This window comes from Coregonus clupeaformis, chromosome 24 (assembly GCF_020615455.1).
Source record: "Coregonus clupeaformis isolate EN_2021a chromosome 24, ASM2061545v1, whole genome shotgun sequence".
Taxonomy (NCBI): domain Eukaryota; kingdom Metazoa; phylum Chordata; class Actinopteri; order Salmoniformes; family Salmonidae; genus Coregonus; species Coregonus clupeaformis.
Genome location: NC_059215.1, coordinates 1,190,574 through 1,212,999, shown reverse-complemented (window position 1 = coordinate 1,212,999; position 22,426 = coordinate 1,190,574). Strand labels below are relative to the sequence as shown.

At 46.5% G+C, this 22,426-nt stretch overlaps 2 protein-coding genes across 2 annotated transcripts; both read left to right on the top strand.

The window, feature by feature from the left end:
• Positions 1-254: 254 nt before the first annotated feature.
• LOC123481831 (protein-lysine methyltransferase METTL21E-like) lies at positions 255-10,369 on the top strand. Its single transcript, XM_045206951.1, is given in 5 exon segments — positions 255-680; positions 3,008-3,165; positions 3,357-3,474; positions 8,500-8,741; positions 8,743-10,369. Coding segments are annotated over 5 exon segments (783 nt in total). The 5' UTR covers positions 255-625; the 3' UTR covers positions 8,953-10,369.
• A 5,047-nt stretch (positions 10,370-15,416) lies between these two features.
• On the top strand, positions 15,417-20,210 carry LOC121563052 (protein-lysine methyltransferase METTL21C-like). The gene is made up of 5 exons (XM_045206821.1): positions 15,417-15,695; positions 16,372-16,633; positions 16,928-17,045; positions 18,614-18,859; positions 19,045-20,210. Exons 2-5 carry the CDS (start codon positions 16,421-16,423, stop codon positions 19,215-19,217), a joined length of 750 nt encoding a protein of 249 aa, XP_045062756.1. The 5' UTR covers positions 15,417-15,695; positions 16,372-16,420; the 3' UTR covers positions 19,218-20,210.
• The last annotated feature ends 2,216 nt before the right edge of the window (positions 20,211-22,426 follow it).

The window sequence follows — 22,426 nt, the reverse complement described above, 5'->3', positions numbered from 1 at the left end:
ACCCGTCTCTCTCTCCCTTTACCCGTCTCTCTCTAGCTCTTCCTCTCCTTCTCTCTCTCTGGAGGGAGGGAGGGAGGGGGGAGTAGTGGACACCAGGCTGTAGTATGCCAGTGGAGGGAGGGAGGGAGGGAGGGGGGAGTACCGTACCCAGTATGCCAACGGCGGGAGGGAAGGAATGGAGAAAGATAACCATATACCAACCCCTCCCAACACACAGCCAGCCACCTGACTGAGGCTAGAGCCGTCTGAGACCCGGAGCACCTAGCCTGAGGACCGGCACTGTTCCCTGGACAGCCAACAGACCACTTTGGAGAAACACGGTCACCTAGCCTGAGGACCGGCACTGTTCCCTGGACAGCCAACAGACCACTTTGGAGCAACACGGTCACCTAGCCTGAGGACCGGCACTGTTCCCTGGACAGCCAACAGACCACTTTGGAGAAACACGGTCACCTAGCCTGAGGACCGGCACTGTTCCCTGGACAGCCAACAGACCACTTTGGAGAAACACGGTCACCTAGCCTGAGGACCGGCACTGTTCCCTGGACAGCCAACAGACCACTTTGGAGAAACACGGTCAGAGTGTTACTGCTACCCCCTACTCCAGGACGGGACGGCCGGAGACATGGACCCCCGCCTGGCCCAGTCTGTTCAGACTGAGAAAGATGCTAAAACAGAAGGTAGGTAGCCATAACTTTCAGACGCACACAGAAGGAATGTGTCAATTATGGGATGCCTCGCTAAGTCAGCTTTTGGTTATTGCTGTATGTGTAAAATGTCGGTGTCGATAGTTGAAGTGCACTCTGGTAGATTGGCATTTATATAATTAGTTAATGGCCAGTATGAGAGGTAGGTCATGTTTAAAGTGCTTAATAAACTTGTTTATAGCGTCGTAATCGGGTACATTGACACACACACACACACACACACACACACACACACTCACAGGCTGTAAAGTGATTTAAGAGGTCCTCTTCGTTGCTCCCCTCGCTAGCTTACATAACTGGTATACCAGCTGCATGTCTGGGTCAGAGAGGCTGCAAATAACCTGCCAGTACATAGAGGAGTTATATTACTCTACTGAGGGGCTGGGTTACGGTACTGATGCTGGGTCAGCTAGCTGTGTAGAGGAGTTATATTACTCTACTGAGGGGCTGGGTTATAGTACTGATGCTGGGTCAGCTAGCTGTGTAGAGGAGTTATATTACTCTACTGAGGGGCTGGGTTACGGTACTGATGCTGGGTCAGCTAGCTGTGTAGAGGAGTTATATTACTCTACTGAGGGGCTGGGTTATAGTACTGATGCTGGGTCAGCTAGCTGTGTAGAGGAGTTATATTACTCTACTGAGGGGCTGGGTTACGGTACTGATGCTGGGTCAGCTAGCTGTGTAGAGGAGTTATATTACTCTACTGAGGGGCTGGGTTATAGTACTGATGCTGGGTCAGCTAGCTGTGTAGAGGAGTTATATTACTCTACTGAGGGGCTGGGTTACAGTACTGATGCTGGGTCAGCTAGCTGTGTAGAGGAGTTATATTACTCTACTGAGGGGCTGGGTTATAGTACTGATGCTGGGTCAGCTAGCTGTGTAGAGGAGTTATATTACTCTACTGAGGGGCTGGGTTATAGTACTGATGCTGGGTCAGCTAGCTGTGTAGAGGAGTTATATTACTCTACTGAGGGGCTGGGTTACGGTACTGATGCTGGGTCAGCTAGCTGTGTAGAGGAGTTATATTACTCTACTGAGGGGCTGGGTTATAGTACTGATGCTGGGTCAGCTAGCTGTGTAGAGGAGTTATATTACTCTACTGAGGGGCTGGGTTATAGTACTGATGCTGGGTCAGCTAGCTGTGTAGAGGAGTTATATTACTCTACTGAGGGGCTGGGTTATAGTACTGATGCTGGGTCAGCTAGCTGTGTAGAGGAGTTATATTACTCTACTGAGGGGCTGGGTTATAGTACTGATGCTGGGTCAGCTAGCTGTGTAGAGGAGTTATATTACTCTACTGAGGGGCTGGGTTACGGTACTGATGCTGGGTCAGCTAGCTGTGTAGAGGAGTTATATTACTCTACTGAGGGGCTGGGTTATAGTACTGATGCTGGGTCAGCTAGCTGTGTAGAGGAGTTATATTACTCTACTGAGGGGCTGGGTTATAGTACTGATGTTGGGTCAGCTAGCTGTGTAGAGGAGTTATATTACTCTACTGAGGGGCTGGGTTACAGTACTGATGCTGGGTCAGCTAGCTGTGTAGAGGAGTTATATTACTCTACTGAGGGGCTGGGTTATAGTACTGATGCTGGGTCAGCTAGCTGTGTAGAGGAGTTATATTACTCTACTGAGGGGCTGGGTTACGGTACTGATGCTGGGTCAGCTAGCTGTGTAGAGGAGTTATATTACTCTACTGAGGGGCTGGGTTACGGTACTGATGCTGGGTCAGCTAGCTGTGTAGAGGAGTTATATTACTCTACTGAGGGGCTGGGTTATAGTACTGATGCTGGGTCAGCTAGCTGTGTAGAGGAGTTATATTACTCTACTGAGGGGCTGGGTTACGGTACTGATGCTGGGTCAGCTAGCTGTGTAGAGGAGTTATATTACTCTACTGAGGGGCTGGGTTACGGTACTGATGCTGGGTCAGCTAGCTGTGTAGAGGGGCAACATTACACCACTGACACAGTACTAACCCTAGGTCACAGGTCTCCGTTAACACTACATTACATGGGAGGACCAGTGGAGAGGAAGGGGCGGGGCCGGGGGGAGACATGCTGGGCCAAGACGAGGTCTCAACTTTAAATGGAAGATCTGGATGAGCTCTTTCCACTGAGAGAGAGGATGATGGGATTCATCAGCAACCTGAGACTGTACCGAGAGAGAGAGAGGATGATGGGAACTGCAACCATACTCATTGTCATGGTTTGGAAATAGTTCCAATATCTACATGAGGATACCACTTAGAACGCATTGGTCTCCTACATAGAATAAATCCAATCTAATTGTGTTGCCCATGTCAGGTGTTGTTGTGGATGCTGAGCTGGCAGCGGCCATCATGTCCAGGAGGATCGTCCAGACTCTGATCAGCATGGAGGCCTGGGAGGGATACGCCTTCGCTGAACACCAGATCAATATCAAGGAGTCACATGACCTCTACGGAGCTGTGATGTGGCCCTCGGTACAACACACTCCTTACGCTCACCTTCATCATCCTCGCTAACACTAACCCCATTACGCTAATCACAATCGTCATCACAATCATCACTATTAAATTCCACTTTTTTCCCTCCACCATTTTATTCCTTCTCATCCATCAACTTCATTATTATAATGTCCTGTTAGTTCACGTTGCGTTTATTTTCCCATCAGGCCATAGTGCTGTGTTACTTCCTGGATACCCACCGGGACACATACAACCTGCTGGACAAGAACGTCATCGAGCTGGGCGCCGGGACCGGTCTGGTCTCCATAGTTACCAGCCTTCTAGGTGAGACAGTCTTGTATTTCCAAAGTCGCTGATAATGTTATTAGTTGGGGGAATATATAATAATATAATATGCCATTTAGCAGACGCTTTTATCCAAAGCAACTTACAGTCATGCGTGCATACATTTTTGTGTATGGGTGGTCCCGGGGATCGAACCCACTACCTTGGCGTTACAAGCGCCGTGCTCTACCAGCTGAGCTACAGAGGACCACATATATATGCTGTTTAATAATATACTATATATAATAAATATATATACCATTTAGTAAATACTATATGTAATAAATATATACAATTTAATAATATACTATACAGTGCCTTCAGAAAGTATTCATACCCCTTGACTTATTCCACATTTTGTTGTGTTACAGCCTGAATTCAAAATGTGATTAAATAAAAAATAATCTCATCCATCTACACATAATACCCCATAATGACAAAGTGAAAACATGTTTTTAGAAATTTTAGCAAATGTATTCAAAATGAAATACCGAAATATCTCATTTACATAAGTATTCACGCCCGAGTAAATCTTTTTATAGAAGCACCTTTGGCGTCGATTAAAGCTTTGAGTCACCTTGGGTATGTCTGTATCAGGTTTGCACATCTGGATTTGGGGATTTTCTCCCATTCTTCCTTGCAGATTTTCTCTGTCAAGTTAGATGGGGAGCGGCGGTGAACAGCAGTCTAAGGTCGTTTGCTCTCTGAAGCAGGTTCTCATTACGGATTTTCCTGTATTTGGCTCCATTCATTGTTCCCTCTATCCTTACCAGTCTCCCAGTCCCTGCCGCTGAAAAGCTTCCCCATAGCATGACGCTGCCAACCACCATGCTTCACCGTAGGGATCACAGGAGGTTGGTGGCACCTTAATTGGGGAGGACGTGCTCATGGAAATGGCTGGCGCGGAATGGGTGGAATGGTATCAAATACAGTGCACTCGTAAAGTATTCAGACCCCTTGACTTTTTCCACATTGTGTTACGTTACAGCCTTATTCTAAAATGGATTAAATAAATAAAAATCCTCATCAATCTACACACAATACCCCATAATGACAAAGTGAAAACAGGTTTTTAGAAAATCTTTGCAACTTTATAAAACATGAAAAACAGATACCTTATTTACATAAGTGTTCAGACCCTTTGCTATGAGACTCGAAATTGAGCTCCGGTGCATCCTGTTTCCACTGATCATGCTTGAGATGTTTCTACAACTTGATTGGTGTAAATGTAAACTTGTGGTAAATTCAAATTGATAGGATTTGATTTGGAAAGGCACACACCTGTCTATTTAAGGTCCCACAGTTGATAGTGCAAGTCAAAGCAAAAACCAAAGGCACTTTATAATATAAATACCATTTAATAATATACTAAATATACTGAGTGTACAAAACATTTAAGGACACCTTCTTAATATTGAGTTGGTCCCCCTCCCCCCTTTCCCCCTCAGAACAGCCTCAATTCATCGGGGGGGCATGGTCTCTACAAGGTGTCAAAAGCGTTCCACAGGGATGCTGGCCCATGTTGACTCCAATGCTTCCCACAGTTGTGTCAAGTTGGCTGGATGTCCTTTGGGTGGTGGACCATTCTTGATACACATGGGAACCTGTTGAGCGTGGAAAAACCCAGCAGCGTTGCAGTTCTTGACACAAACCGGTGCGCCTGGCACCTACTACCATACCCCCCGTTCAAAAGGCACTTCAACATTTTGTCTTGCCCATTCACCCTCTGAATGGCACACATACACAATCCATGTCTAAATTGTCTCAAGGCTTAAAAACCCTTCTTTAACCTGTCCCCCTCCCCTTCAAATGTCTAATAACCAGTTTCTGCTTTGTCAAGGGGTCTGAATTCTTTCCGAATGCACTGTAAATGACGGAGTGAAAAGGAAGCCTGTACAGAATAAAAATATAGGGTCACTTAAGTAATACTGAAACTTTTTGTCCTGAATACAAATCGTTATGTTTGGGGCAACAACACAACCACATCACTGAGTACCACTCTTCATATTTTCAAGCATGGTGGTGGCTGCATCATGTTATGGGTATGCTTGTAATCGGCAAGGACTAGGGAGTTTTTTTGGGGGGGGATAAAAAGTAACGGAATACAGCTATAAGCACAGGCAAAATCCTAGAGGGAAACCTGGTTCAGTCTGCTTCCAGCAGACACTGGGAGACGAACTCACCTTTCAGCAGGACAATAACCTAAAACACAAGGCCAAATATACACTGGAGTTGGTTACCAAGATGATATTGAATGTTCCTGAGTGGCCTAGTTACAGTTTTGACTTAAATCGGCTTGAAAATCTATGGCAAGACTTGAAAATGGCTGTCTAGCAATGATCAACAATAAACTTTTCATCAAATATTTTTTAAATAATAAATGGGCTATTATAGAATCCAGGTGTGGAAAGCTCTCAGAGACTTACCCAGAAAGACTCACAACTGTAATCGCTGCCAAAGGTGATTCTAACATGTATTGTGTCTGGGGGGGGTGAATGCTTATTTAATCCAGATATATTAGTGTTTTATTTTTCATACGTTTTTCATAAATGTTTGAATCGTTCTCCACTTTAACATGACAGAGTATTTTGTGTAGATCGTTGACCGAAAATGACAATTAAAATCAATTTTAATCCCACTTTGTAACACAACAAAATGTGGAAAAAGTCAATGGGTGTCAATACTTTCTGAAGGCACTGTATATACCATCTAATAATATACTATATACCCCCCATACTCAACTGGCGGACCGGATCCGGACCCAGAACGGGGTCAATACGAACTGCAGGTACCCCCCCCAAAAAATTATATAAAAATATATACACTACCGGTCAAAAGTTTTAGAACACCTACTCATTCAAAGGTTTTTCTATATTTTTACTATTTTCTACATTGTGGAATAATAGTGAAGACATCAAAACTATGAAATAACACATATGGAATCATGTAGTAACCAAAAAAGTGTTAAACAAATCAAAATATATTTTATATTTGAGATTCTTCAAATAGCCACCCTTTGCCTTGATGACAGCTTTGCACACTCTTGGCATTCTCTCAACCAGCTTCACCTGGAATGCTTTTCCAACAGCCTTGAAGGAGTTCCCACAAATGCTGAGCACTTGTTGGCTGCTTTTCCTTCACTCTGCGGTCCAACTCATCCCAAACCATCTCAATTGGGTTGAGGTCGGGGGATTGTGGAGGTCAGGTCATCTGATGCAGCACTCCATCACTCTCCTTCTTGGTCAAATAGCCCTTACACAGCCTGGAGGTGTGTTGGGTCATTGTCCTGTTGAAAAACAAATGATAGTCCCACTAAGAAAATTGTGATAAATAAAAAACTACACCAGTTTCATTTAAGGACCAAAGGATTGATAGCCGTCCCATATAGATTGCAAAATAGTTGGGAAGAGATTTTTGACGTACCGATTCCATGGCAAATTGTTTATGAACTGATACGCAAAACGACGCCGGATTTCAAAACGTAGAATTTTTCAATTTAAAATAATTATACAAAATTCTTGCTACCAATATAATGTTATTTAAATGGGGGATAAAATCTTCCCAGTTCTGCAGATTTTGCTGCGAAGAGACAGAATCATTAGATCATTTGTTTTGGTTCTGTCCATTTGTAGCTTGTTTTTGGACACAGGTCCAGGAATGGCTGAAGGATTGTAATATTTACCTGGAGCTAACCTTGCAGATAGCATTACTGGGTGATCTGAAAAGTCATAGTCAATCGATCAATAATAGAATAATACTTTTAGCAAAAATGTTTATTTTCAATTTACAATCTGTAGAAACTATGAGAATGACATTTCACATTCTTAAAATAAAGTGGTGATCCTAACTGACCTAAGACAGGGAATTTTAACTAGGATTAAATGTCAGGAATTGTGAAAAACTGAGTTTAAATGTATTTGGCTAAGGTTGTATGTAAACTTCCGACTTCAACTGTATGCTATTTAAAAAAAAAGACATCCTCCTCATGTCACTGAGCAGTCCTAGCGGGAATTGTTACTGTTTTTTTTTGGTTTAGTTTTTTGGGCCCATCAACCACCCCCCCTTTACCGTGAGCCATACTGAACACGACCTTAGTGTGTGTGTGTGTGTGTGTGTGTGTGTGTGTGTGCGTACGTACGGTCTGGAGTAGAGGGCTGTAGGGGGGGGGTGTGGACACCATCAGTTGGCTCAGGATGGACACCAGGATCAGTACAACGATGGGTATCAGCTGGATAAACATGGAGCGGGGTGACGTGAGAGAACTTGGGAAGGTTGAACACCAGACGGGCTGCGGCGTTCTGGATGAGTTGTAGGGGTTTAATGGCACAGGCAGGGAGCCCAGCCAACAGTGAGTTGCAGTAATCCAGACGGGAGATGACAAGTGCCTGGATTAGGACCTGTGCCGCTTCCTGTGTAAGGCAGGGTCGTACTCTGCGAATGTTGTAGAGCATGAACCTACAGGATCGGGTCACCGCCTTGATGTTAGCGGAGAACGACAGGGTGTTGTCCAGGGTCACGCCAAGGCTCTTTGCACTCTGGGAGGAGGACACAACGGAGAGCTAGCTGGCGTAATTACAGGTACTCTCAAGCGTGAAACAACTATCCACAGTTGCTAATAGTTACCAGTAGCTACCCGCTAGCTAGTCCAGGTAGTGGGTTAGCTAGCCTCGTGCTTCACCGGGCTCAGCCGAATACAATACTTACCTACAATAACCTACGATAACTACAATAACCTACGATAATTACCTACAATACCTAACTACAATCTAAATACATGGTTTAAGCTGTACTCAACACCATATAAGCCAAGCTTACCTCCCGCCAGAGAGAGAGACACAACCTCACCCGACGACTCTCACCCGGCTAAAGTTAGCTGTATTACCTCTCAGGATGTCTCTGGTGGACTTGAACTGCTCAAAGCAGGAGTCTGTTGTCTGCACCCACCAGCGCTTTCAGCTCCTCTGCTCTGGTCACATTCCTGTTTGGTAACTGGCATTTATTTTGCATTTATTTATTATTTCCTAGGTGCCAAGGTGACGTCCACGGACCTGCCGGAGGTGCTGAGTAACCTGCAGTATAACGTACTCCGTAACACCAGGGGGCGCTGTAGACACACTCCTCGTGTCACTGAGCTGTCCTGGGGGCAGGAGCTGGAACAACGCTTCCCTCGGGCTACCTGTCTCTACGACTACGTGTTCGCTGCTGACGTGGTGTACTGCCACCCGCACCTGGTGGAGCTCCTGGACACCTTCGATCACCTGTGTCAGGGACGGGACGGAGATCCTCTGGGCCATGAGGTTCCGTCTGGACAGAGAGAACCGGTTTGTAGAACGGTTCCAGGGCAGGTTCCATCTGGAAGAGCTGTATGATCTGCCCAGTCTCAGTATCAAACTGTACCGAGCATCGAGGAAGGAGATGAGGAGGAAGACGGACTCAGAGAACCAACCAAGCCATTGTCGAGAAGGACGTCACACTTGACTCTTGAAGGTCATTTACCCTTGAGCCGTCATCCACAGCATTTGGGGTAATTGTAGTGTTTCTTCAGCCCGTTATCTTTTGTTGTAGCTGTCCTCTTTACAGAGGTTACTGTCATCTTTACAGAGGTTACTGTCCTCTTTACAGAGGTTACTGTCCTCTTTACAGAGGTTACTGTCCTCTTTACAGAGGTTACTGTCCTCTTTACAGAGGTTACTGTCAACTTTACAGAGGTTACTGTCAACTGTACAGAGGTTACTGTAAACTTTACAGATGTTACTGTAAACTTTGCAGAGGTTACTCTCCTCTTTGTAGAGGTTTATGTCATATTTACAGAGGTTACTGTCCTCTTTGCAGAGGTTACTGTCAACTTTACATAGGTTACTGTCAACTTTACAGAGGTTAATGTCAACTTTACAGATGTTACTGTCCTCTTTGTAGAGGTTACTGTCATCTTTACAGAGGTTACTGTCCTCTTTACAGGGGTTACTGTCCTCTTTACAGAGGTTACTGTCATCTTTACAGAGGTTACTGTCATCTTTACAGAGGTTACTGTCCTCTTTACAGATGTTACTGTAAACTTTGCAGAGGTTACTCTCCTCTTTGTAGAGGTTTCTGTCATCTTTACAGAGGTTACTGTCCTCTTTACAGAGGTTATTGTCCTCTTTACAGTGGTTACTGTCATCTTTACAGAGGTTACTGTCCTCTTTACAGAGGTTACTGTCAACTTTACAGAGGTTAATGTCAACTGTACAGAGGTTAATGTCAACTGTACAGAGGTTACTGTCAACTGTACAGAGGTTACTGTCAACTGTACAGAGGTTACTGTAATCTGTACAGAGGTTACTGTCAACTGTACAGAGGTTACTGTAAACTTAGCAGATGTTACTGTAAACTTTGCAGAGGTTACTCTCCTCTTTGTAGAGGTTTCTGTCATCTTTACATAGGTTACTGTCCTCTTTGCAGAGGTTACTGTCATCTTTACAGATGTTACTGTCATCTTTACATATGTTACTGTCAACTTTACATAGGTTACTGTCAACTTTACAGAGGTTAATGTCAACTTTACAGATGTTACTGTCCTCTTTTTAGAGGTTACTGACATCTTTACAGAGGTTACTGTCATCTTTACAGATATTACTGTCCTCTTTACAGAGGTTAAATGAACTCTCCTTCCCTTCATGTCTAGGCAGATCTGTATGATTGTTTTCTCTACTATTATTCAGTTGTATTTCTGATTTGAAGATGTTCACTACATGACCAGAAGGATATATAGTGTGTGCTGCACATGATGTACTGCTGTACATATCAAGACCTGCTGCACATGATGTATTGCTGTTTCCTGAAGTTTATGTCCATACAATGAACACTATTTACTTTGTATTATGTTGTTCATTTGCTTTATACAGTAATTTATCAAATGAGAAATAAACTACATTATAAACACCTCTCGCCTGTAAATTGTTATGGAAAGGAAGATTAGTCCTTTTAGTCAACTGAAGAGGAAAGGACAGGGGTCAGAGAGGGGTCGAGGTGAGGCGGTCCACCCATCAGTACAGTAGGGGTCAGAGAGGGGTCAGAGAGGGGTCGAGGTGAGGCGGTCCACCCATCAGTACAGTAGGGGTCGGAGAGGGGTCGAGGTGAGGCGGTCCACCCATCAGTACAGTAGGGGTCAGAGAGGGGTCAGAGAGGGGTCGAGGTGAGGCGGTCCACCCATCAGTACAGTAGGGGTCAGAGAGGGGTCGAGGTGAGGCGGTCCACCCATCAGTACAGTAGGGGTCAGAGAGGGGTCGGGGTGAGGCGGTCCACCCATCAGTACAGTAGGGGTCGGAGAGGGGTCGAGGTGAGGAGGTCCACCCATCAGTACAGTAGGGGTCAGAGAGGGGTCGGGGTGAGGCGGTCCACCCATCAGTACAGTAGGGGTCGGAGAGGGGTCGAGGTGAGGAGGTCCACCCATCAGTACAGTAGGGGGTCAGAGAGGGGTCGAGGTGAGGCGGTCCACCCATCAGTACAGTAGGGGGTCAGAGAGGGGTCGAGGTGAGGCGGTCCACCCATCAGTACAGTAGGGGTCAGAGAGGGGTCGGGGTGAGGCGGTCCACCCATCAGTACAGTAGGGGTCGGAGAGGGGTCGAGGTGAGGCGGTCCACCCATCAGTACAGTAGGGGTCAGAGAGGGGTCGAGGTGAGGCGGTCCACCCATCAGTACAGTAGGGGTCAGAGAGGGGTCGAGGTGAGGCGGTCCACCCATCAGTACGACCTGTCTGCCCTTTAGGTCCCAGAGGGAGATCCATTAAGACATACCTCATCCATCTCTCATCCTGAGACATCTTAAGACATACCTCATCCTATTTCAGTCTCCATTGTGGTGAGATGGGATTCCCGTGATTTCCTCTTGTCTGGGGATACTCCCCCCCCCCGCCCTGTTCAATAAGGCTATGCTTCCCACTGAGCCACTGACATGATCCATCATTACCACTACAACGCCAGGCCCCCTACCACAACGAAACATACCCCTCAACCCCTGAAAATCCCTCTAAACCAGTTATAATATAGATCAATATCACTCTTAAAACCCGACCTCAACCCAATTGAGATGGTTTGGGATGAGTTGGACCGCAGAGTGAAGAAAAAGCAGACAACAAGTGCTCAGCATATGTGGGAACTCCTTCAAGACTGTTGGGAAAGCATTCCAGGTGAAGCTGGTTGAGAGAATGTCAAGAGTGTGCAAAGCTGTCATCAAGGCAAAAAGGGGTGGCTACTTTGAAGAATCTCAAATATAAAATATACTTTGATTTGTTTAACACTTTTTTGGTTACTACATGATTCCATATGTGTTATTTCATAGTATTGATGTCTTCACTATTATTCTACAATGTAGAAAATAGTAAAAATAAAGAAAAACCCTGGAATGAGTAGGTGTGTCCAAAATCTAGATCTCAGGTAATTAGCCGACATATATACTGATCTGTTAACACTTGATCTGATTGAATCTAGTCCTTAGAGAGACCAATCAGATATATGACAGAGAGAGAGATACTGTATATACTGACCTGGTCAGAAAAACAACATGTCAAACAACATACTGGTATGGGCTCCGTGTAGCTCAGTTGGTAGAGCATGGCGCTTGCAACGCCAGGGTTGTGGGTTCGATTCCCACGGGGGCCAGTATGAAAATGTGTGCACTCACTAACTGTAAGTCGCTCTGGATAAGAGCGTCTGCTAAAATGACTAAAATGTTAATGTATGGGGGTTGCCTCCAAGCTGCCGTTTGAATCAGTTTACCCTGCAACCTCTGCCCCTCTATGTTAGGTTAAGTCTAGAAATGGCTTGCTATTGGTTACCAAGTCAAAACAAGGATAAAAGGTCACAGTACAACAACAGAATCAGACACTGACATCACTTCCTCTCCCTGTGAACCAGCCATCTCCTTTAGTCCTGCCAGTCTCAGTCACACCCCCTCATTATACATACCCTCATCAGACCCCCTCATACTGAGCTATTTAGGGCAGAGGCAGGGGCATACCAAGGACCTCCGACAAAAGGGGTTTCAGACGGGATAAGATTTGGTTTTAACGGTCATGTCAGAAACCCGAGAGCTGGCGTATCCAGGCCAACTTCTCATATCCAGGTCAAACGGTCACTAAATCAAAACAGTTGCACAAAACAGTTGCACTGCAGACAGCCCTGTTCTATTACCCCTGTCCTCTGGTGGAGCTATGAGAGTAGAGCAGACAGCCCTGTTCTATTACCCCTGTCCTCTGGTGGAGCTATGAGAGTAGAGCAGACAGCCCTGTTCTATTACCCCTGTCCTCTGGTGGAGCTATGAGAGTAGAGCAGACAGCCCTGTTCTATTACCCCTGTCCTCTGGTGGAGCTATGAGAGTAGAGCAGACAGCCCTGTTCTATTACCCCTGTCCTCTGGTGGAGCTATGAGAGTAGAGCAGACAGCCCTGTTCTATTACCCCTGTCCTCTGGTGGAGCTATGAGAGTAGAGCAGACAGCCCTGTTCTATTACCCCTGTCCTCTGGTGGAGCTATGAGAGTAGAGCAGACAGCCCTGTTCTATTACCCCTGTCCTCTGGTGGAGCTATGAGAGTAGAGCAGACAGCCCTGTTCTATTACCCCTGTCCTCTGGTGGAGCTATGAGAGTAGAGCAGACAGCCCTGTTCTATTACCCCTGTCCTCTGGTGGAGCTATGAGAGTAGAGCAGACAGCCCTGTTCTATTACCCCTGTCCTCTGGTGGAGCTATGAGAGTAGAGCAGACAGCCCTGTTCTATTACCCCTGTCCTCTGGTGGAGCTATGAGAGTAGAGCAGACAGCCCTGTTCTATTACCCCTGTCCTCTGGCGGAGCTATGAGAGTAGAGCAGACAGCCCTGTTCTATTACCCCTGTCCTCTGGTGGAGCTATGAGAGTAGAGCAGACAGCCCTGTTCTATTACCCCTGTCCTCTGGTGGAGCTATGAGAGTAGAGCAGACAGCCCTGTTCTATTACCCCTGTCCTCTGGTGGAGCTATGAGAGTAGAGCAGACAGCCCTGTTCTATTACCCCTGTCCTCTGGCGGAGCTATGAGAGTAGAGCAGACAGTCCTGTTCTATTACCCCTGTCCTCTGGTGGAGCTATGAGAGTAGAGCAGACAGCCCTGTTCTATTACCCCTGTCCTCTGGTGGAGCTATGAGAGTAGAGCAGACAGCCCTGTTCTATTACCCCTGTCCTCTGGCGGAGCTATGAGAGTAGAGCAGACAGCCCTGTTCTATTACCCCTGTCCTCTGGTGGAGCTATGAGAGTAGAGCAGACAGCCCTGTTCTATTACCCCTGTCCTCTGGTGGAGCTATGAGAGTAGAGCAGACAGCCCTGTTCTATTACCCCTGTCCTCTGGTGGAGCTATGAGAGTAGAGCAGACAGCCCTGTTCTATTACCCCTGTCCTCTGGTGGAGCTATGAGAGTAGAGCAGACAGCCCTGTTCTATTACCCCTGTCCTCTGGTGGAGCTATGAGAGTAGAGCAGACAGCCCTGTTCTATTACCCCTGTCCTCTGGTGGAGCTATGAGAGTAGAGCAGACAGCCCTGTTCTATTACCCCTGTCCTCTGGTGGAGCTATGAGAGTAGAGCAGACAGCCCTGTTCTATTACCCCTGTCCTCTGGTGGAGCTATGAGAGTAGAGCAGACAGCCCTGTTCTATTACCCCTGTCCTCTGGTGGAGCTATGAGAGTAGAGCAGACAGCCCTGTTCTATTACCCCTGTCCTCTGGTGGAGCTATGAGAGTAGAGCAGACAGCCCTGTTCTATTACCCCTGTCCTCTGGTGGAGCTATGAGAGTAGAGCAGACAGCCCTGTTCTATTACCCCTGTCCTCTGGTGGAGCTATGAGAGTAGAGCAGACAGCCCTGTTCTATTACCCCTGTCCTCTGGTGGAGCTATGAGAGTAGAGCAGACAGCCCTGTTCTATTACCCCTGTCCTCTGGTGGAGCTATGAGAGTAGAGCAGACAGCCCTGTTCTATTACCCCTGTCCTCTGGCGGAGCTATGAGAGTAGAGCAGACAGCCCTGTTCTATTACCCCTGTCCTCTGGTGGAGCTATGAGAGTAGAGCAGACAGCCCTGTTCTATTACCCCTGTCCTCTGGTGGAGCTATGAGAGTAGAGCAGACAGCCCTGTTCTATTACCCCTGTCCTCTGGTGGAGCTATGAGAGTAGAGCAGACAGCCCTGTTCTATTACCCCTGTCCTCTGGTGGAGCTATGAGAGTAGAGCAGACAGCCCTGTTCTATTACCCCTGTCCTCTGGTGGAGCTATGAGAGTAGAGCAGACAGCCCTGTTCTATTACCCCTGTCCTCTGGTGGAGCTATGAGAGTAGAGCAGACAGCCCTGTTCTATTACCCCTGTCCTCTGGTGGAGCTATGAGAGTAGAGCAGACAGCCCTGTTCTATTACCCCTGTCCTCTGGTGGAGCTATGAGAGTAGAGCAGACAGCCCTGTTCTATTACCCCTGTCCTCTGGTGGAGCTATGAGAGTAGAGCAGACAGCCCTGTTCTATTACCCCTGTCCTCTGGTGGAGCTATGAGAGTAGAGCAGACAGCCCTGTTCTATTACCCCTGTCCTCTGGTGGAGCTATGAGAGTAGAGCAGACAGCCCTGTTCTATTACCCCTGTCCTCTGGTGGAGCTATGAGAGTAGAGCAGCAGACAAATTGCTTGTAAACAGAGATGGATGTGCCGTGTGTGTGTGTGTGTGTGTGTGTGTGTGTGTGTGTGTGTGTGTGTGTGTGTGTGTACGTGCATATCTCCACAGCACCAATTCCAAGACAGCGTGTGTGTGCGTGTGTGTGTGTGTGTGTGTGTGTGTGTGTGTGTGTGTGTGCGTGCATATCTCCACAGCACCAATTCCAAGACAGCGTGTGTGTGGGTGTGTGTGTGTGTGTGTGTGTGTGTGTGTGTGTGTACGTGCATCTCCACAGCACCAATTCCAAGACAGCGTGTGTGTGGGTGTGTGTGTGTGTGTGTCTGTGTGTTTGTTTCAGATGGTCTCATCTCTAAATATAGCGTTGGGTTGGTGTGATGGGAGGGTCCAGCAGGATTCTGACTCTGATAAATTCTTAAAACCTCGACTCTGAGACGTCCCAAGATGCAGTTAGAACGATCTTCAACAAGAAGAAGAGAAAAATACTTTATTAATTCATACGAGATGGAAAACCAAGATAGAAAAGTGGAGGGTTGACGCCCAAAACCCACTGACCAAGGAAATACAAAGACTGCAGTAGGTAGGTGATGGTTTGGTACAATGAAGAGAGTTAAATGTGATTGGTTGGGTGGTTTTACAGTCTGTAGAATGGATTTGAGGTGAGGAACGTTTAACTAAAGCCCCATGTCTGGTAGAGCAGTTTCTTTGAGCTGAAAGAAAAGACTGGAAAAGACCCTCATACTGTATCTCTGTATCAGAGGAGGCTGGTGGGAGGACCTATAGGAGGACAGGATCTATATGGCTGTATGTATTAGAGAAATATTGACAAACATTCTGTTATTCTGGGTGAGATGGTGACCGTTTGTGACTGAGGCAGTCCATATGGTGATGGTAGAAGGGTGTGGAAGGGGGGTAAAAGGGGGATAGAGGGGGTTTAAAGGGGGCTTAGAGGGTGTTTAGAGGGGGAAGAGATATGGGATTCATTACAGTCTGGGAGCTGAACAAATATGTTGTTACCAAAAAGGGTTCGGGGAGGGGTGAAGTTAGGGAGGGGTGACGTTAGGGAGGGGTGACGTTAGGGAGGGGGGAGAGAGATAAAACTCAAGTGTTGGACTTGGGTTTACAACGTGTGGGAGAGACTGAGCCTGAAGAGAGTGCTTACTGTAAAATTAGTAGCCAACCTGCCATTTCAACTTCAGCTACTACAGTATGTATCAGTGCAATTGAAGTAAAATTGTAATTTCTCCGGTTTCTAGGGATCCTTTATGCACACCTCACCAAGAGGAGAAGGAAACTGTGATCGTGATGGAAGAGAAGGAGAAGGAAACTGTGATCGTGAAGGAAGACGAGGAGGAGGAAGATGCCAAAGCCAAGGAGACTGAACCCCAGCACCAGAAGAAGCAGGCCTGGGTCCCCACTACCTACTCCAAGTTCGGTAAAGAGGTGTTCTGCTACGTAGGACAGGAGATCAGCATCTTTGAGGCCTTGGACTCTTACGGCGCTGTCATCTGGCCAGCGGTGAGTTAGTCTACTATTTAACATGACGTTCATGGAGGGATGGAGGATAACGACGAATGATGATGATGATGATGGTGGTGATGATGATGGATCGGTGGGAAGATGGATCGGCTGGTAGACGGGATGGATGCAAGATGATCATGATAATAATTTGATGTCATAATTAACTATAATGATGGTTGCTATAGTAACTCTGGTTGCCTGTATTTTTCACAGTGTGGATGGATGGATGATGATTAATGACGTTATAACAACTATAATGATGGTTGCTATAGTAACTCTGGTTGCCTGTAGGCGTTGGCTCTGTGTCACTACCTAGAGACCAACGTTGAGCAGTTGAATCTGGTGGACAAGGCAGTGCTGGAGCTAGGAGCAGGACCTGGCCTAGTGTCTATTGTTGCCACACTCCTAGGTGAGTCTGACCAGACTCTACACTATTGTCCTAGACATAGGCATTTATCTGAGAGCATTGGAGAGGTGCAAAGTGATGTGATGAAAACTCTACCTAGCCTCTCAAGGTGGCTAGCAAGGTGGAGGAGGTCCTATCAAGGTGGAGGAGGTCCTATCAAGGTGGAGGAGGTCCTATCAAGGTGGAGGAGGTCCTATCAAGAAGAAGGAGGTCCTATCAAGGTGAAGGAGGTCCTATCAAGGTGGAGGAGGTCCTATCAAGGTGGCTAGCAAGGTGGAGGAGGTCCAATCAAGGTGGAGGAGGTCCTAGCAAGGTGGAGGAGGTCCTATCAAGGTGGTTGGCAAGGTGGAGGAGGTCCTATCAAGGTGGAGGAGGTCCTATCAAGGTGGAGGAGGTCCTATTAAGGTGGAGGAGGTCCTATCAAGGTGGTTAGCAAGATGGAGGAGGTCCTAGCAAGGTGAAGGAGGTCCTATCAAGGTGGAGGAGGTCCTAGCAAGGTGGAGGAGGTCCTATCAAGGTGGTTGGCAAGGTGGAGGAGGTCCTATCAAGGTGGAGGAGGTCCTATCAAGGTGGAGGAGGTCCTATTAAGGTGGAGGAGGTCCTATCAAGGTGTTAGCAAGGTGGAGAAGGTCCTATCAAGGTGGTTAGCAAGGTGGAGGAGGTCCTATCAAGGTGGAGGAGGTCATATCAAGGTGAAGGAGGTCCTATCAAGGCGGAGGAGGTCCTATCAAGGTGTAGGAGGTCCTATCAAGGTGAAGGAGGTCCTATCAAGGTGGTTAGCAAGGTGGAGGAAGTCCTATCAAGGTGGAGGAGGTCATATCAAGGTGAAGGAGGTCCTATCAAGGTGGCCAGCAAGGTGGAGGAAGTCCTATCAAGGTGGAGGAGGTCATATCAAGATGAAGGAGGTCCTATCAAGGTGGCCAGCAAGGTGGAGGAAGTCCTATCAAGGTTGAGGAGGCCCTATCAAGGAGGTCCTATCAAGGTGGAGGAGGTCCTATCAAGGTAGAGGAGGTGCTATCAAGGTGAAGGAGATCCTATCGAGGTGAAGGAGGTCATATCAATGTGGCTAGCAAGGTGGAGGAGGTCCTATCAAGGTGGAGGAGGTCCTATCAAGGTGGTTAGCAAGGTGGAGGAGGTCCTATCAAGGTGGAGGAGGTCCTATCAAGGTGGTTAGCAAGGTGGAGGAGGTCCTATCAAGGTGAAGGAGGTCCTATCAAGGTGGCTAACAAGGTGGAGGAGGTCCTATCAAGGTGAAGGAGGTCCTATCAAGGTGGTTATCAAGGTGGAGGAGGTCCTATCAAGGTGGAGGAGGTCCTATCAAGAAGGGAGGAGGTCCTATCAAGGTGGTTAGCTAGGTGGAGGAGGTCCTATCAAGGTGGTTAGCAAGGTGGAGGAGGTCCTATCAAGGTGGTTAGCAAGGTGGAGGAGGTCCCGGCATTATATACCACTTACACCTATCCAATCTTTTCAGATCTGCATGAAGTGTCCTAGGCACTAGAGGCTAGGGGTTGATTTGGGACTGGCCACCTGTGTGTCTGTTAGTTGACTAACACAGTGTTACCTGTCCCCAGGTGCCTGGGTCACAGCTACAGACCTGCCAGAGATCCTAGGGAACCTGAGAGCCAACCTGCTCCGTAACACAAGAGGGCGCTGTAGGTACACTCCCCAAGCTGCAGCTCTGTCCTGGGGTCCTGACGTGGAACGTATCTACCCCAGATCCGTCTATCGCTATGACTACGTGCTGGCGGCTGACGTGGTGTATCACCATGACTACCTGGAAGAGCTGCTGTTCACAATGAGATACTTCTGCCGTCCAGGTGATTGGTTGATTGATTGATTGATTGGTTGATTGGTTGATTTATTGTTTGATTGATTGGTTCATTTATTGATTGGTTGGTTGAATGGCTGATTCATTGATAGTCTCATTGAACAGTTTAAAAGTACAACAAATCCCAGAGTGCAATGCATGAAAGCATTAAACAACGCATATTATTTCCCTTAGGAACCACTCTGATCTGGGCCAACAAGGTCCGTTTTCCGACAGACCTGGGATTCACTGAGGACTTCAAGAAAACCTTCAACACCACCCTGCTGGCTGAGATGGGAGAGGTTAAGATCTTCATGGCCACGTGCAGAGAGACAGAGGAACACCTTCAACACCACCCTGCTGGCTGAGATGGGAGAGGTTAAGATCTTCATGGCCACGTGCAGAGAGACAGAGGAACACCTTCAACACCCCCCTGCTGGCTGAGATGGGAGAGGTTAAGATCTTCATGGCCACGTGCAGAGAGACAGAGGAACACCTTCAACACCCCCCTGCTGGCTGAGATGGGAGAGGTTAAGATCTTCATGGCCACGTGCAGAGAGACAGAGGAACACCTTCAACACCACACTGCTGGCTAAGATGGGAGAGGTTAAGACCTTCATGGCCACGTGCAGAGAGACAGAGGAACACCTTCAACACCACCCTGCTGGCTGAGATGGGAGAGGTTAAGATCTTTATGGCCACGTGCAGAGAGACAGAGGAACACCTTCAACACCACCCTGCTGGCTGAGATGGGAGAGGTTAAGATCTTCATGGCCACGTGCAGAGAGACAGAGGAACACCTTCAACACCCCCCTGCTGGCTGAGATGGGAGAGGTTAAGAACTTCATGGCCACGTGCAGAGAGACAGAGGAACACCTTCAACACCACCCTGCTGGCTGAGATGGGAGAGGTTAAGATCTTCATGGCCACGTGCAGAGAAACAGAGGAACACCTTCAACACCACCCTGCTGGCTGAGATGGGAGAGGTTAAGATCTTCATGGCCACGTGCAGAGAGACAGAGGAACACCTTCAACACCCCCCTGCTGGCTGAGATGGGAGAGGTTAAGATCTTTAAGGCCACGTGTAAAAGGTAGGGGTTAGGGAAGATAAAGGAATAGTCGACATCCTGCCGACTACGCCAAATGTAACCAAGACTTCCTGTCCCTTCTTCCTCTGAGAAATGCTTGAAGGCAGAAGGCGGCCATCTTGGGTAATAATACTGGACGTTGATGGACTGCTGACGTTGTCAGTTGTTGATGATTGATTTGTACTTACTACTTACCTACTATATGTAGTGGTTTATTGTTTACTTAGTTGATACATGTAGTTTATTTTGATAATATTATAAAAAAATGTATGTACTTTGCTGTCTTGTTTCAGTTTGTATCCAAATATAATCTGTTATGGATATACAGTCTGTAGTAAAAGTCTACGCACAGTCTTCACTTATTGCTGCACATTCTTTATTAATTTTTTTCCACCGATCCTCCTACCGAAATATTTTTTGTGTTGAAAATGTTCCAAATGAATACAAAATGAAAAACTAAAATGTCTTGGTTGCGTATGTCTTCACACCCCAGAGTTAATACTTGGTGGACGCACCTTTGGCAGACATTACAGCTGTGAATCATTTGGAGTAAGATTCTACCAACTTTTCACCAAATCTTACGGCAACATACACTCACTGGCCAGTTTATTAGGTACACCCATCTAGTACCGGGTCGGACCCCCCCTTTGCCTTCAGAACAGCCTGAATTCTTTGGGCATGAAAACGTTGCTAAATTGGTATCAAGGGACCCAACGTGTGCCAGGAAAACATTCCCCACACCATTACACCACTACCGCCAGCCGGTACCGTCGACACCAGGAAGGATGGGGCCATGGACTCATGCCGTTTACGCCAAATCCTGACGCTGTGTTTCTTGGTAGTCTTAAACAAATCTACTTTGAAACAAAAGTATCCACCTCACACACATGGTTACGGGCTTAACAAAAAGAAGACACCTGTACCATGTCAGATATAGAGTTGAAATGTATTACATGTTGAGTTTGCATCCCAAAGCCCTGAAACTCCGTAAGAAGCATCTCAAGGTCCTGGAGTGGCCTAGCCAGTCTCCAGACCTGAACCCAATAGAACATCTTTGGAGGGAGCTGAAAGTCCTTATTGCCCAGCGACAGCCCTGAAACCTGAAGGATCTGGAGAAGGTCTGTATGGAGGAGTGGGCCAAAATCCCTGCTGCAGTGTGTGCAAACCTGGTCAAGACCTACAGGAAACATATGATCTCTGTAATTGCAAACAAAGGTTTCTGTACCAAATATTAAGTTCTGCTTTTCTGATGTATCGAATACTTATGTCATGCAATAAAATGCAAATTAATTACTTAAAAATCATACAATGTGATTTTCTGGATTTTTGTTTTAGATTCCGTCTCTCACAGTTGAAGTGTACCTATGATAAAAATTACAGACCTCTACATGCTTTGTAAGTAGGAAAACCTGCACATTCGGCAGTGCATCAAATACTTGTTCTCCCCACTCTATGTGTAACAGGGTTGACGCATTATACTCGACCCCTCAGTTTCTCACCACAAAGAGTCGAACCAGCTCACATGCGTTTATACTATGATTTGACTATTAGATGTTCAATGTTTCTTTTCAAAAAATATTTAAAAAAGGAGTTGGTACCGCACCAGTAACCCATCTCAAATCTCAAATCACAGACCACGCCCAGCTCTATGGTTCTGTGATATAAATTATATTGAAACATGTCGAGCAGAGTTATAGCCAATATCACTCTTAAACCTGGATCAGAAAATCACTCTAAACCAGTTATAATATAGATCAATATCACTCTTAAACCTGGATCAGAAAATCCCTCTAAACCAGTTATAATATAGATCAATATCACTCTTAAACCTGGATCTGAAAATCCCTCTTCAGCAGTTACAATACAGATCAATATCACTCTTAAACCTGGATCAGAAAATCCCTCTAAACCAGTTACAATATAGATCAATATCACTGTTAAACCTGGATCAGAAAATCCCTCTAAACCAGTTACAATATAGATCAATATCACTCTTAAACCTGGATCAGAAAATCCCTCTAAACCAGTTACAATATAGATCAATATCACTCTTAAACCTGGATCAGAAAATCCCTCTAAACCAGTTACACCCCCATATCACTAATACATCTGGAACAAAAAACCCCTCTCCAGTTTCATGTGACTGCGTGAATGAAATTAGACTGTTACATGTCAAACTGCTATGGAATGAAAGTCCTGCTTACTACGCCACATTGAACCACAGAGGATGACTACATTACTACTCCACATTGAACCACAGAGGATGACTACATTACTACTCCACATTGAACCACAGCCAGAGGATGGCTACATTACTACTCCACATTGAACCACAGAGGATGACTACATTACTACTCCACATTGAACCACAGCCAGAGGATGGCTACATTACTACGCCACATTGAACCACAGCCAGAGGATGACTACATTACTACTCCACATTGAACAACTGCAGTTCTCATATGTTGCTCATATGGTAAGTACGTATT